The sequence below is a fragment of the Condylura cristata genome, unplaced genomic scaffold (genome assembly GCF_000260355.1).
Source record: "Condylura cristata isolate star-nosed mole 26May11 unplaced genomic scaffold, ConCri1.0 scaffold00004, whole genome shotgun sequence".
NCBI classification, from domain to species: domain Eukaryota; kingdom Metazoa; phylum Chordata; class Mammalia; order Eulipotyphla; family Talpidae; genus Condylura; species Condylura cristata.
This window is the reverse complement of record NW_004567105.1, coordinates 58,469,046-58,483,552: the sequence shown is the minus strand read 5'-3', so window position 1 is coordinate 58,483,552 and position 14,507 is coordinate 58,469,046. Positions and strand designations below refer to the sequence as shown.

Here is a 14,507-nt window from a genome sequence, read left to right as displayed (position 1 = left end):
TTCTCAAATAAGTATAAACTTGACTACAAAAGCAGCTTATAATTTTAACTCAGTATCATGTCATCAAATAAAATGTTGAATTCATTTATTAGCCAAGAATTTAAGCATTTACATCAATAAATTAAAAAAAAAAACTTATTTCTGTTAAGTCTTTTATACCAATAGGCTTGTTTTTGGTCTTCAACAGTAGCTTTTTCTGTCCATTTCACCAGACAAAAGCAGCTCGCTCACGTAACATGCGGACACCAAAGCGCTGCCATTCTCTCTGGTAAATCCACAGTTCCTGGGTTGTATCCAAACAAGCCAACACTGCCCCTCCTTTCCATGCAATCAGTCGGGGATCCATGTCCTAGAATAGTGATAAAGATATTTTAGCATTAAGCAGGTATTGCACTTAATAAATCACTTAAATTTTGGGGGTACTAAGTAAGTCAGATTTTCAGCTTACAGTATAGATACATGCAAGAACCCATGAACTACAGTCATCTGTTTCAAGTAAAAATGTTTTAGTTTTTAAAGTTACTCAAGATGCTAGTATTCACTATTATTCCACAAGTAGTCAGGCCTGTAGGCAAGAAACCTATGGAAGATAAGGACTTGTTTTGAAATTTGAGTGGAATATATTCTGCAATCCCTCACTCAGGATTAAGAAAGAATACACCCAGCCAACTCCTTTCATCTAAGAAGAAGTCAGTCTTGCTAGTTTGTAGAGAAAACATGGACTGATACCCAGGAATGCAGTCCCCTAGTCCAGAGCTCCTTCTACAACATCTGTAACCTGCTACAAATGGCCCACTTGCCCTAAGTCCTCAAAGATTCCACAGAATTTCATTTGTCCATATATGACATTACAATTAGAAATAATCAATGGAGGTTTCAATTGCATATAGCTCAGCTTGAATTAAGAACAATACCTTGGGTCTTGTGATCACATCCACATTTTCAATAATTCGCCTAAATGAAGGTGGCATTTTGTTGAGAATTCTGTGCTGTAGAAACTCTTGAGCTTTATGAAACATCAAGCCACCTCCCACCACTAGGATGGAGCTGTACATCTTCTTTTTGGTATCATCAGATGCTGAAAAGACAGTGACATCCCTTCCATATCCACCACCACCCTAGGCCAAGCAACCACTATCTGTAGGTTGGACAACTGCAACAGCCTTCTATGATCTCTCACTAACACATCTTCAACATGCAGCCGGAGGAACCTTGCAAAACACCAATGTGAGCATGTTACTGCCCCGTCTCCAATCCTGTTACTTGCAGGACTGGGACCAGTAATCTTAGTGGAACTCCAAGTCCAACACGATACACACTCACCTCTTCTCAGCCCCATCCTTGCACCCTGTGCGTCGCAGCTACATTGGCCTTCACACAGACTCCTTCCTCTATATGGAAGGCCACCTCATTTAATTGGCTAATCTCAACTCCCTCTTAAACCTCTCAGCTCTTCCTTAAAGAAGTCGTCTTGCCTACTCTTCATACCACTCCCATAAGTAAGTATTGCTTATTAAATCCCACATTCAGAATCTGTCATGGTAAGTATCCTTTAGTTCAATTTTGTAGTATCTGCCACAATTGTAATTTCAAACCTGTGTTTTGAATTTGATTTCTAATGTGTTTTCTTCCACTAAGCTACATACTCCAAAGGCCAGGAATTAATTCTTAACACCTGATAACACAAACACAAAGTGAGTGCTCAACAGTTTATGAATATACTACACTGCACAACTACAGCCTAGCCTGAACCAATTCATTTAATAGTATCGCCCAGCTTCCAACAAAAATGCTTACAACAACAGTCTATGCTATGAAGGATGGCTTTATCCAGGCCCAGGGCTTTCCCCTCGAACAGTGAGATGGCAGTCTTTCTGGACATCAGTGCAGTGAGGGCCTCCTCAGAATCATTGCCAGCCATCAGGCAGTCTCCCTGGGAGGATCCCAAATCCACTTCCTGGGGATGAAGTCTTTCTGGAATATCAGAAGACTGGCCACGAAGATCCCCTTCAAATCCAATGGGTTTGGATGCAGACTTTCGGTCAGCAGTAGCTTTTGCAGACTTAAGTCAATGAAAAGGACAAACAAGAAGATAGTGTAACTACAGAACACTGTTGATGTTCTCCAGCTAGCTCACACCCCACCCTTCCCTACTGCTGAACATTATGATAAAACAAAAGCTTGTCACTGGTACAGAGAGGAAATACACATTAAAATACAGCTTACCACTCATGGCAAATGGGACTGACAGCTGGTGTACAGAGATTAGGATGTACTGACAATTTCAAAACAAGACACTAGCAGGCAGGGCAGGTATTAGAGGATTTCTGTTTACTTGTTGAACTTTACAACTTAAAAATCAGTGTAGAGAGTCTCCCTGACCTATGAACTATGTTTTTAAGTGGACTATTTCAAGTTTTAAGTGGACAGTAGCTGTTATGGAACCCTCATTTTCAGATCTTTTCAAATCATCTCATGCAGATATAAAGGTTTATATCTGTCTTCTTTCCATAGTGAGCTGCTGACACTTCATTAGCAGATAATTTGTGCCAACGCATTACACACCCTATGACTAGAATCAACTTTGGACAAATGAATTCAGTTCTTTACCTATTGCATACATTATTCATATTTTACTTAAAAGTGAGATTGTATTGAAAATACTTGATAGTAGATACTCAAAAATAGGTAAATTATACACAGACTTATGGGAAGGGGCTTTGTTAAATTATCTTTTAAATGTATGGACTATTATTTTGAAATTGAATAAGCATCTGCCAAATACAGAAATCTTTCATCCATATTTTAAACTTACATCTCACTTCAACGTTAGTGCTAAGAACAATATCAACATTTGTGACCATTCATTATGGGCCATTCTACATGGACAAAACTGCCTCTTCCTACATCAGAACTACTATATACCTGCTCTTGTTTGCTCTGTGTGGCCAGTAGGTAATGTTCATCATGAGGATCCTCAGGGTCACCCTGGGATCTGTGTTGCAAAGTCGTCATTTTCTGTCCAACAATTCCAAAAGTTGCTGGGTAAAACAAAGCCATTGGAGCCTGTGCATGGAAGGAAAAGAATCATCAACCAAGGACAGTGCCTCCTGAAACAAAGCGATCCACTAAATTTTGGTTTTCCAAGAGAAAAATGCCAGTGAGGTTCTAGAAGTCAGAATGGGCAGCATTCTCTTTTGGGAGTAGATATTATTCTCAGTACACAGTAAACCAGAAAACTCACTTATCATTCAATTAAATGAGTGACAGACACCACAGAAGAGAAATCTCAAAGCAAATGCAAAACTAATGCCAAGTTACCTGCTGTGTAATTTCCTAATAAAAATGATGCCTAGGGTTTTCTCTGAAGCTCTCTGAAGCCACTGCAGCATGAGTTCAATCCCCAGCCAGGGAGGTGACCCACATGGTGCAATAGATCTCTCCTGACCCGCCCTATGCTCCCCTCAGCAGTGTACTTCATTAATCGGCCTGTTCTGCTCCCCACTCTGTCTCTGGTGAATGCTCTCACCTACCGCACCTCTGGCCTGTATTCCAGTTCTGTAAGTATAAATAAATAAATCTTAAAAAAAAAAAAAAGATGCCTAATATCTCCAAATAACAACTAAAAACCTAGTAGTTAATTAAAAACATGGCCTTCAGCTCTGTTCTTATCTATACCATTGGTGTAACTTTTGGTTTAGGGAGAATAATGTACAACCACTTGGCATTCTGACTTCATGAGGGCTCCAAATGTATATATTTTCTCCATTTGACTGAACCTTGCTGGCTTGCTTCCCACTCATGGGAAAACACACCCATTTGTTGGTACCTGGAGTTTTTCATCTCCTAGCCGAAACTGGTAAAGCAGTGCTGGGGAATCTGGATGTCGTATCTGAAACTCATGGTCTTGAAGCCCAGAGATGTCCTGATTCCAGGAAAAGATGCTGTCAGTGAATCAGTAAAAGGCAGGTAAACTCATCATATTACAATGAAAGCCTCTCTACCATCTCAATCTCAACTATACAAAGGGTCCTCTACACTTTCCAATACTCTCACTGGAATATAATTAAATGCATTCACCCGTACCTTGCTTCCTTTCTAACATTTCTAAAATTTCTACCATCTGCATTTTGTTTGCTTTACTATCAATACAAACTAATACAAAGGATCCAAGTCAATAAGCCAATTCTTTCAGTAACTGAGAAATGTTATGGTCTTATGTTTCTCATTTTTTTAAAAACTCAGAATAGTATTACTTGAAAAAAGTAAAAAACAAAATCTAAAAAACACCTGTAAGTACCAATCCATATACAGAATTAAGGGAACTGTTCACAAAGCTAAGAATTGCTTCAAATGATGTAACTTCTAGCCTATACCCATATATTTATTTGCTGCTATTCATTACACCTGAAGGTTTATTTCATCCTTTAGAACTTTGCTAAACTCTCTTAATTGCCTTCCAAATATCTTAATTTCTTTCTGAAAACAAAAATAATCAAAGCTGATTTTTCTCCCACCTGATCTAAATGACAGAAAGTTTCTTTAAGGTGCTGCAGAAGAAGGCAATCCATTTTATTTGTTAATTGGCATTCTCTGTAAGGGAACCCAGCTCGCTGCATCAGCCAGTAAAAACACCTTGACACATCAGATCCTCCATACGCCAGGCAGAGCCTAACAGAAAAGCGGAGATGGGTAACCTGTCAGTTAAGAAGGCACAAAGAGTATTTCAAGAATTTAATTGGGTACAGTGAAATAGTTAGGTTTCAAGAAATAATTTAAAGAAAGGGCGGAATGGATGGATGGGGTGGTGTAAAAAAGCTCTTAACAAAACTTAGTGGCAGGCATCAGGATACAGTCAAGCTATTTGCAAAAAATATCCAAGAAACATAACACACACATTAAATCCAACTTATTCCTAAGTCAATGTATGCTGATGTTTTTCTGTCTATACTCACTGACATACAGAGAAGGCAGACAATGACACCATGTACTTAGTAAGGAAAATCTCATAGAGACTACTATCTCTGGGTGCTTCTGCAATTTCAAAAGTCTACTGCTATCTTATTTTAATGGTAAGGAACCTGAGCCCACCATTTTCTCCACACTTCAAGAACCAGTGTCATTAGATTAATACAAAAGAATGGATCTGAGACTTCCCGTTCTTCTGACTACTGTGAGGAACGGGAAGAATCAGAGTATCCCTAAGCAGTCATCTTGGAAACATAAAATGCTGCTGACTACCCTTATGTGTATACCCGAGTGGCCACTGCTTGCACTGGGCTGATCTCAGGAAGGACAAGCAGCAAACCTGCTCCTAGTGACTTTATTAACTCTTACATTAGTGGTGGTACCATGAGGTTGACTACCAAAGTTACTTCTTGTACACTGAACACTTATGATAAGAAAGCAAGTATCAAAATGCTAGATAGACCTGAAAATGCATTTCTCCTGAAGCAGGTCCTGTGATAATATCATTGATTCATTACAATATTGCTGAGAAAGAAAGAAAGAAAAGAATCAATTCCTGGCTGTGGTCCCTGTGTGTAGCTTACAAGTTTTCCCATGTCTCTGTGGTTTTTTTCTGAATTCCTCCCAAAACCCAACATGTACATGTGAGATTCACTGGGATTTCTAAAGCATCTCAATGTGAGTGAGAAGAGGGGGGCACGCTGGCTTCCCATTGAGGGTTGGGTTCCACCTTTATGGCCTGAGCTGGTCCTACCAGAAATCATGAACTGGAATAAACAGGTTGGAAAATAAATGAATACAAATTCACTCTTTACAATGACGGAATGATTGAAATGAGTAAATACACAAATTCACTATTTATAAGTTCAAGTACTGTACAAGTATTGTAAATTGTGGGTCTTTATTTAGAAGTATGGAAACATTTCTCTAATCAGCAAAGAGTTGTAAGAATCTAGCTTATTTACATCAGTTTGGCTATGGTCAAAGTGGTTTTCCTTTTCATTTTATGTTATAGTTTCTTTTTTTAAGATTTATTTATTTATGCATATAGAATGGGGGTACAGGCCAGAGGGGCAGGGGCGGTGAGAGAATTCACCAGAGACAGAGTGGGTAAAACAGGCAGACTGACAAAGTACACCGCTGAGGGGGGCAGCATGTGAGACAGGAGAGGTCTGCTGCATCATGTGGATCACCTTTGGGGTTGGGGGTCATACTTGCACTGAAGTGGCTGCTGGTCACCTGCAGTGCTGCGCTTTAGCCCACTGCGCCACCAGGAAGGGCCTTATGTTAGTTTCTAAAGACAAGCTGAAGACACTGATTGAGGCCTTATGGCATACAACTTGCCTAAAGCTACTGTGTGATAGATATGCCAGACTACAGCAAATGTCATAGAACTAGCACATAAGCTCTCTCTGTGGGGAAACATACTAGGACATTCAGGAGCTGCTGGTAGGGGCATATGTTAAAGAGATCCAGTGAAAAAGCTTAGATCCGAGGCCTCCCTGGTGGTTAAAGGTCTCAGCACTATCAAGCTATCACCAGCAACTGTGCAAGAGTTTGATCCCGGCCAGGGAGGTGACCTACATTTGACACACCGGACCTCTTCTTGTCTTGCCTGCTGCTCCCCTCAGCAGTATATTTCAGTAGATCCACCTGTCCTGCTCCCCACCATATCTCTGATGATCTTCTTACCCCCTGCACCTCTGTCCTACACCCCAGTTCTTGTATGACTAAATCCTTAAAGAAAAAGGTTAGATCAGTTGTTTATAGCTTTGAAAGTATTAGCTTCCACAATCTTGCTGGTTTCCTAAGCAAAACTTGAGTATGTTAATTCCCTAAAAATAATGTCTTTGTAACTTGTGATACTTTATAGCTGAATAAACTGAGAAGAGGGGGAGTGGGAAACACCACCTCCAAGTTCCTTACCGAGTATTTCTATGAGAGACCCCATCTTCTACACAGCACACACTTGTCTTCTGATCCCCAACATCTACAATGCATGTGCTGCTTAAGCCACTTCCATAGGTCGCACACACAGACTCCTGATGGACCACAATCCCTGAAAACCAAGAGGCAGAGGAGCACTCAGCCAGGGAGCAGTAGGGCTCTGAAGACTGTCATTAAAACAGCAACAAAAAACCTCACTCAAATTTTACTGGGTTATGGGACATACCTGAAAAACCCATTTTCATTAGGATCATATTCACTAATTCTTTTACATGCTGTTTATTATAGATATCCGGAATCAACAAGATACATCTATAATACTAAAAAGAAGAACAAAGAAAAAAGAAAATGGTTAACAAAGAAAATGTTTAACACAGAAGCCCAGACAAAATAATTTCATCACATTTGTCTTCAAATAGGATTTTCTCTAAAGGAGTAACAACATTAGGCCCAGAATAAAAGTTAAAACCTCTCTGTTCTCTTATCATTTTTATCTAGGGGGAAAAAAACTAAAAATGTTTAAGTTAATTTTAATTTTCCTCATTATCTATCATCTTCATATCAACGTATTTAAAATTTTCATATAATTCATTTTTCCTTATATAAAAAATAAGACCACTTATGTCTAAAAAAGGCCCAGGTAGGGAGTATAAAAATGAACGAGCTTTTAGGTTGCAGAACAGTAAGAGACTTGAAATAACAGTAAGAAAGAGAAAGTGCCAGAGTGGAATTCAGTGAAGAAAAAGATATCCTTAATCTTTAGGACTGAGAATGTATGACAGACACCATGCTACAAATAAATCGATAATGTGTACTTTGTCAACCAAAAATTTTAAAGACAATCTGTAAGTGGGAATTACAGTTTACCTTTAAATCTTTTAGTGGAATTTCCAAGTATTTTTGTATTGCATGAGACCATATTACTTCAATATCTGCCAGAACAGCTGTAAGGGAGCCCCCAGGTCCTGGGTGAATATTTAACTGACCTCTTCTGATAGGCCAGTGAATATTGTAACAGTCCAATGGATTAACATACAAGGCCTAGAAAATCCAGAGAGATGAAAACACTGTTATAAACAATTCTCTCAGGGTTTTTGGATTCACACTAAGAACAAAACACTACAGCCAGAAATTATCACTGACTTTTGCTGAATATTCTATATAGAATGGAGTACATAACATCTTAGAAAGCCAGTAAGACTATTTAGTCCTGAAATAACTATGTGATGCTATGAAACAACCAGAAATGGGAGGTAAAATAAATTAATCTTAGGACTAGAACCAGTTTTCTTCCATTTTATTGTAAAGAACTCTCCTACCTCCTCTCCTACCAAGAATTCAGGGTGATGAGATGTGTTTGTCCATTTATTTCCAGAACAGTGATCTAATATTGCAGGTCGCATTTGCTTGTTGTAAGAGAGTGCCTGAAAAAAGGATCAGAAAATTCTCTGAAATTGTGCAAGAAAAAAAGGGGTGGGGGGTGGAGGAATAAAATTTGGTCTTTCTTACAGACCAAATTTTAATCATAAATTCAGAAAGTTGGCAAAATAGTAACTGATCATGAAAGGATTCTCTTGCCCTGTCCCATAATCTTGATTTTCCCTATGATTTTTAACATACAAGCCATGATTCAGTCAGTATATAATTAATACTGTATCTCGCCGGACTGTTGAAATATAAAAATATATATTCTTATCCACTCCTAATAGTATTGGTTTATCATAGTAAAAGGAAAAATGGAGTAAGAATATAGCTTCTTAACAAGATTCTGAAATTAAGTAAGCTGTAAATTTTCATTAATTTGCTGCAAGAAATAACCTTCAAATTATTTGACTTGCCTAAATATTTGTGACAATGATTCAGCTACCTAGAAGTAATGAATTACTTTTCTTTTTTTTTTTTAAAGATTTATTTATTTATTTGTACAGAACTGGGGTGCAGGCCAGAGATGTGGAGGGTGAGAGGATACATCAGAGATAGAGTGGGGTGTAGAACAGACAGATCGATGAAGTACACTGCTGAGGGGAGCAGCGGGCGGGTGGGTCAGGAGAGGTCTGCCGTGCCATGTGGTCACCTCCCGGGCAGGCAGGAATCGAACTCATGCGGAAGTGGTTTAAGCTTCTTTGTGCTATGCTTTAACCCGCTGCGCCACCAGGGAGGGCCTACTTTTATTTCTTTTTAAAGGAAATCCCACCTTGCATTTACATAATGAAATAGGTAGCTTGATATTTTGATGGTGGTGTTAAGAAAAATAAATCTGAAGAAAAAGCTAAGATTGAACCTGTTCAGGGGACACAGGAATCCGTCTTGTGCCATTTGACATCTTCTTAGACCATATTGCTTGATCCACCATTTTAAGACCATTTTGTCTTTGTTCTTTACTTTCAGGTTTCTGGGAAAAAGGAATGAGAGATGAGGAGCATAAAGGATTTAGCAAAAAGAAAAGGCTGAAAGGCAAACTACTAATTTAACTGACCAACAAGAAATGCTTCCTCATCAGCAAGTAGCATTTCCTTAATCTTCACATAATTAATAAACTCATCATAAACCAATTTTTGACAAAAATTCATAACCTCAACTGACTTCTGACTGATAAAAAATTTCAAAGCACTAATTTTGAGCACAGCTACTTTATATTTTCAAAGTATTCAGAGACTCTTCCATGTCTATATAATAATCATGTTTATAATTTGTAATGATATTACATTCCTTCATGTTATTTTGCTTTATCTATTATATTTATATCAAGGTATATTAAAACATAGAATGGATTTAATATACCCTGCTAGTCACACTATAAAATGGTCCAAGACTACAATCAGAAAAAGAAACTGCATGTTCCTAACCCTGGTTAGACTTAAAAGCATGTTACAATGCAATACACATATTGAAAATATACAAAAAAATTTTTTCAATAATTACCACCTATAAAATAAGATAAAGTAAATGCTTACTGTTTAGAGTACAATCTTTGATTTTAAATTACAATTTGATCTAAGACTATAATAAGTACTTATTGTAGCAATTCATTTTATAGATTTAAAATAAGAGCTCAATTTAATTTTTTAATATCTGGAAGAAAAGTACAGCAATCATTATTACTAAACACCTGAAAGCATCACTTTAAATGAGTGATAATTCTGTATGTTCTATTAAAGACTACCTTTAGCAACACCCAGTCCATCCTGGTGGGTTAAAAAATAACTGGATTTACCTTTGTTGTAACTATTTCTTTACAATCTAAAACTGTGAGCTCAGATGAAAAATTATATCAATTTCCTTAAATGTTATTATTTTAAAACATATTAAGGCTATGAAAATGTTTACTCAAAATTACTATATATACACTTGAGTCTAGCCCCTCCAAAGAAAACAACCTTGGACTCTCTCCCCAGATCCTCAATTTGTGGCTTACATTGAGACCCTCCCTGAGGAGCCAACTGTCCTTGTACAGGGGCTGCCCTTGCTGTTTGTGTCTTCTCGCAATGACGTGAGGAATGCTGGCAGGAAGTGTGTCTGTGGCTCGACCAATCCTTAGAGTTGTTGATCCTGGATGTATAACAACAATGAAGTTGCTCTGGATTTGCTGCAAATATAAAATATAAGAATGTGATCTTTGTTCATAATAAGCAGGCAACAAGTTAAATAACTTATTGGTAACTGGCTAACCCGAGAAATTAGTTTCCCATAATCAAAATAATTCAGTAAAGAGCTTTAAAGCATATTCAGTTATTACTCTGTGGATGCTAAATCACTTTTTATCTCTGTGCACAGCTCTTAGTACATAGCCTAATGAATATTTATGAGAAATGAAATCATAATTATTCATCACAAATAAACCCATAATCACTGTTTATTTATGTACCAGGCACTGTGGGAAAATGATGCCCAGGACAATGTCTCAAGCATGAGGGAACCTTCCATTTACTATGGATGGTAGTTAAAGCATTGCAACATTTCACAATTCATTTTTGGGAGAATAGTAAACAGACAGACAATATAACACAAATCAGGTTTGTGTAGAGTGATAACTGTGGGCTTTAACCACAGAGGCATAAATTTTAAGGGGCAAACTATACTCTGACTCACTTTAGGAACATTTACCAAGTAAACTTGTCAGAGGAGTGGGAAAGAAGGGACTCTGAGAGTCCCTTTAGCAATAATTCCCCATTAAGAACAATCATTTCAACCTGACTGGTAGTCAGTACCTCCTCTACTCCGCCTTTGAGAAATAGTTGTGTCTCTATTCAAAAGATTTTAATAGCCAACCAATACAATGAAGGCCAGAACCTGAAAGATCAACAGCCTGTATTTCTCTAGTCTTATCCTAGAACTACTTCCTTTTTAGTGTCTTTAATCTTCTCAACCTAGATGGGTCTCTCACTTACTTACTTAATTCAGCATGCTGACTTCTAGGCCTTTATAGAGGCAATTTAGTCTGCAGTGTTCTTACTCTGTGAAATAAATTTTACACTTCCCTTCAAGCCTGAAGTTAAATGTCACCAGATGAGATCTGTTTGTCCATCTGAAATGTAATCTTACAGTAATCCTTATTTTCATTACATTTGTCATTTACTTATTGCTGGTTCTCCCAATGGACAAAAATGTTCATGTGAAAGGGACCACTTCTGTCTTGTTTATTATGGCACACAAAGCATAGGGGTATTTGTTGAATGATGGTATCATCCACATGATATGGTGCTGAACAGGTACGTCCTCTGCTTTTTGTGCTACGGCAGACAACATTTGTTCAGTAGGCTGGGTTACACAGATGAGGCTGCCTGCCCCCAATGATATCTGTACCTCCCGAGTGGCACACAAGCTACAGCACATTAACTGGCAAGTTCAAAAGTAATTGTAAATGTGCTTCTGTGCAGTGTGGACAATTATTTTTTATTAATTACATACTCATTTTAATTTATTATGGGGCAGCATAGCCATACAACCCAGGTATCATTCTCTGGCTATTACTGCTTAAGAGTAAAAAAATTAAGTAATAACAGTACAGATGCCATAGGCAATACAAAGAATCTAAAGGGTGTTCCACAACTGATTGAAGTGAAGGAAATGTTGCTGTAGTGGTTAAGGCCCCAGGCTGTGGATTCACAGATCTGGCTTCAAGTTCACTTGTACCACTTCCTCACCTAAGAGAATCCTACCTCATAAAATTATTGTGAGGATTAAATGACTTAATCCTATAGCTGGAGAGCCCGGCAGGCAGTTAATGCAAAACTTCCCAAGTTCTCACTGCCTTCAGAAGAAGCCAGACCCTGACTTATATAACCTTCATAAGGTTGGCTAAGATCTCTAGTTTCATCTCTTGCTCCCTCTCCTTCCAATTTCAAACATCCCAGTCGCCAATACCTCATATCCTCTTGGTCCAGGTCCCGTTCCCACTGTCTTCCCTCCCTGAGATCCCCCCTCTTCTTGGCTAACTCCTATTCACCCCTCAGATTTTAGTCCAAGTGTCATCTCCTTTGAAAACATCACGGGTGCGGGAGGATGCACTTGCTGTGTGTGCCAGTACTTCCTACAGTGGCCCACCCCACACCATGCTAATTCCTGTTGCCTGGCCCTCCTTGTGGGCACTCCCTTCCAGCTCTCACCTCAGAGAGAGGGAATCCTAAGTAAGGATCTCAGTAAGGTCTTTAGAGACCATCCAGGTAAACTGGGGGGAGAAACTGAGGTCTCTGTAACAGTGATCACCACCCTCAGGGCTTCCTATGCAGTGCTACATCTTTAAACATTGTCCCCCAGGGTTGGGCTTTATCTCTAACTCATCTCCCAGTAAGGAAGCTGCCTCAGGACATCCAACATAGAATTCTGACAATGTAAATGCCTCCCGATTTACTTCTGCTATGAACTGTACATCACGTTCAACTGTTTTGTTTTTAAACGGGAATGCTGGCGGCTTCCTCATTTAAGTAAGCCTGTGTCTATGCACACGTCCACACATACCCATGCACAACGTTTAAAGGTTGTCTGCCGCCTGCTGTGCTACAGCAAGTAACTGTTTCGGTTCGTGTAACTTAATTTTATTGTCTACGACACACGAACTGTTTAGACAAAGCATTTACCTTTTTTCTTACTTTCAAGCCTGGCATGATCCCCATTACCTGAAATTTCCTTAATAAAGAAAAAAGCCTGAACCTCTAACTATTGCTCCCTGAGCCACCTCCGGTATTATAGTTCCCTGCAATCCCTGAAACCTCAGCTTATTGGGAAGTAGGTGACAGACCTGCAGTAGTGTTTCCAAGGCGGGGAATGTGAGCTGGACCGGCGCTGGGGAGTCTTCAGGCCTCGGAGTGAGCCGCTCGTCCCCATCACACGCGGGGCTTCTCGCCCCGACGCGGGAAGGGAAAGCCCACCCGCTGGCGCCACCCACGCCTGTTCAGGTCCGGAGCCCGAAAGCTTAAGTCCGCCGCCGGCCTCTCCCGCCCCGTAAGCCGCGGTCTGTGGCCTGGGAAGTCGTCCCAGCCAAGACGCGAGCCCGCGCCTCACCTCCTGCAGCGACTCCGGCACTAGCGCGGGGACGATGGGCCGCTTCACGCCGCGCTGCTCCTTCTCCTTTTCCCCGCCTTTCTCCTTTCCATTTTCCGCGTCCCCCTTCTCTGCTTGGGTCATTGTGGTCGCCGGGGCCCACCAGCCCCTCGCCTCAGAGTGACGCGCTGAAAGCCAAAGTTGGGGAGGCCGAGGGCCCACGCAGGCGCACATACACTGCCCACAACCAACATGGCTACCAGAGCGTCGCCTCAGAGAATTCTGGGAAAGTGGAAGGACGGACCTGTAGAGGAAGGAGGCGGGGTGGTGTTTGATTTGGGCGGATATTGCTGTTAACTGGGCCGCCTTTGAGGATGCCGCAACAGTTGTTTTGAATGCTTAGACATACCCTTCTGCTATAGATCAGGCATCTATTTTTCTCCCCACAACAGTTTACTTTTTCTTTTTTTGGCTCTCCATATTTCTCATACTTCAGTCCAGCCTCTTAGTCAGTGTTCTCTAGAGCTAGGTCTCTTCTCTACATATTATTTGGATGACTTTATCTAGTGTCATGACTTTAAGTACAAAGAAAATTCCCAAATGAATGGATTCTGTTTGGATCTCTCCCTGAAGTTGATATCGCTACTTGGATATAACAAGGTGTTGAAAATTTAAACACGCTCAAAATGGAACCCTTCATTGTACTTCCCTGTAAAATCTTATTCCTACTTTGAACATCTCGGCAATTTTTTAATTTTAGTTATCAAAAAAATGACTCTTCGGTTGTTCACATCTGCTACCTCCAAATCTATTAACAATTCCTGCACTCCTTAAGCTGTATCTTGAATGAATGCACTTCTCCATTCCTTCTAGCACCTAGTCCAAGCTACTATCATATCCCATCTGGACGACTACAACTCCTTAAAACAACACCCTATATTCAGTCTTTAACCCCCATTTTATAGAGAGTAAGCAAGGATAGAATGTTATCTGTCAAGAGCTTAAGTTACTGAGTAGTCAAGGCAAAGTTTGCATCCAAATATTCAAGAGGCTACTCTATTCTGCACTATAAGTCTACCTCATGCAGAGTGTACAGGTTGATAACTGGCATC

At 39.7% G+C, this 14,507-nt stretch overlaps 1 protein-coding gene across 1 annotated transcript; it reads right to left on the bottom strand.

The window, feature by feature from the left end:
- Positions 1 to 63: 63 nt before the first annotated feature.
- ACTR8 (ARP8 actin-related protein 8 homolog (yeast)) lies at positions 64 to 13,635 on the bottom strand. Its single transcript, XM_004676054.2, has 13 exons — positions 13,417 to 13,635; positions 10,331 to 10,501; positions 9,197 to 9,307; positions 8,235 to 8,339; positions 7,783 to 7,956; positions 7,142 to 7,235; positions 6,895 to 7,027; positions 4,518 to 4,671; positions 3,830 to 3,925; positions 2,926 to 3,066; positions 1,798 to 2,062; positions 915 to 1,078; positions 64 to 349 (listed from the first exon to the last, which is right to left on the bottom strand). Exons 1-13 carry the CDS (start codon positions 13,627 to 13,629, stop codon positions 206 to 208), a joined length of 1,965 nt encoding a protein of 654 aa, XP_004676111.1. The 5' UTR covers positions 13,630 to 13,635; the 3' UTR covers positions 64 to 205.
- Positions 13,636 to 14,507: the final 872 nt, after the last annotated feature.

Coding starts and splice junctions, on each gene's coding strand:
- ACTR8 (XM_004676054.2), bottom strand. CDS start 13,629: ATGTGCGCCTGCGTGGGCCCTCGGCCTCCCCAACTTTGGCTTTCAGCG. Junction 10,502..13,416: donor TGCCGGAGTCGCTGCAGGAG/GTGAGGCGCGGG, acceptor TTATATTTGCAG/CAAATCCAGAGCAACTTCAT. Junction 1,079..1,797: donor TCATAGCATAGACTGTTGTT/GTAAGCATTTTT, acceptor CTGTCTTTTCAG/CATCTGATGATACCAAAAAG.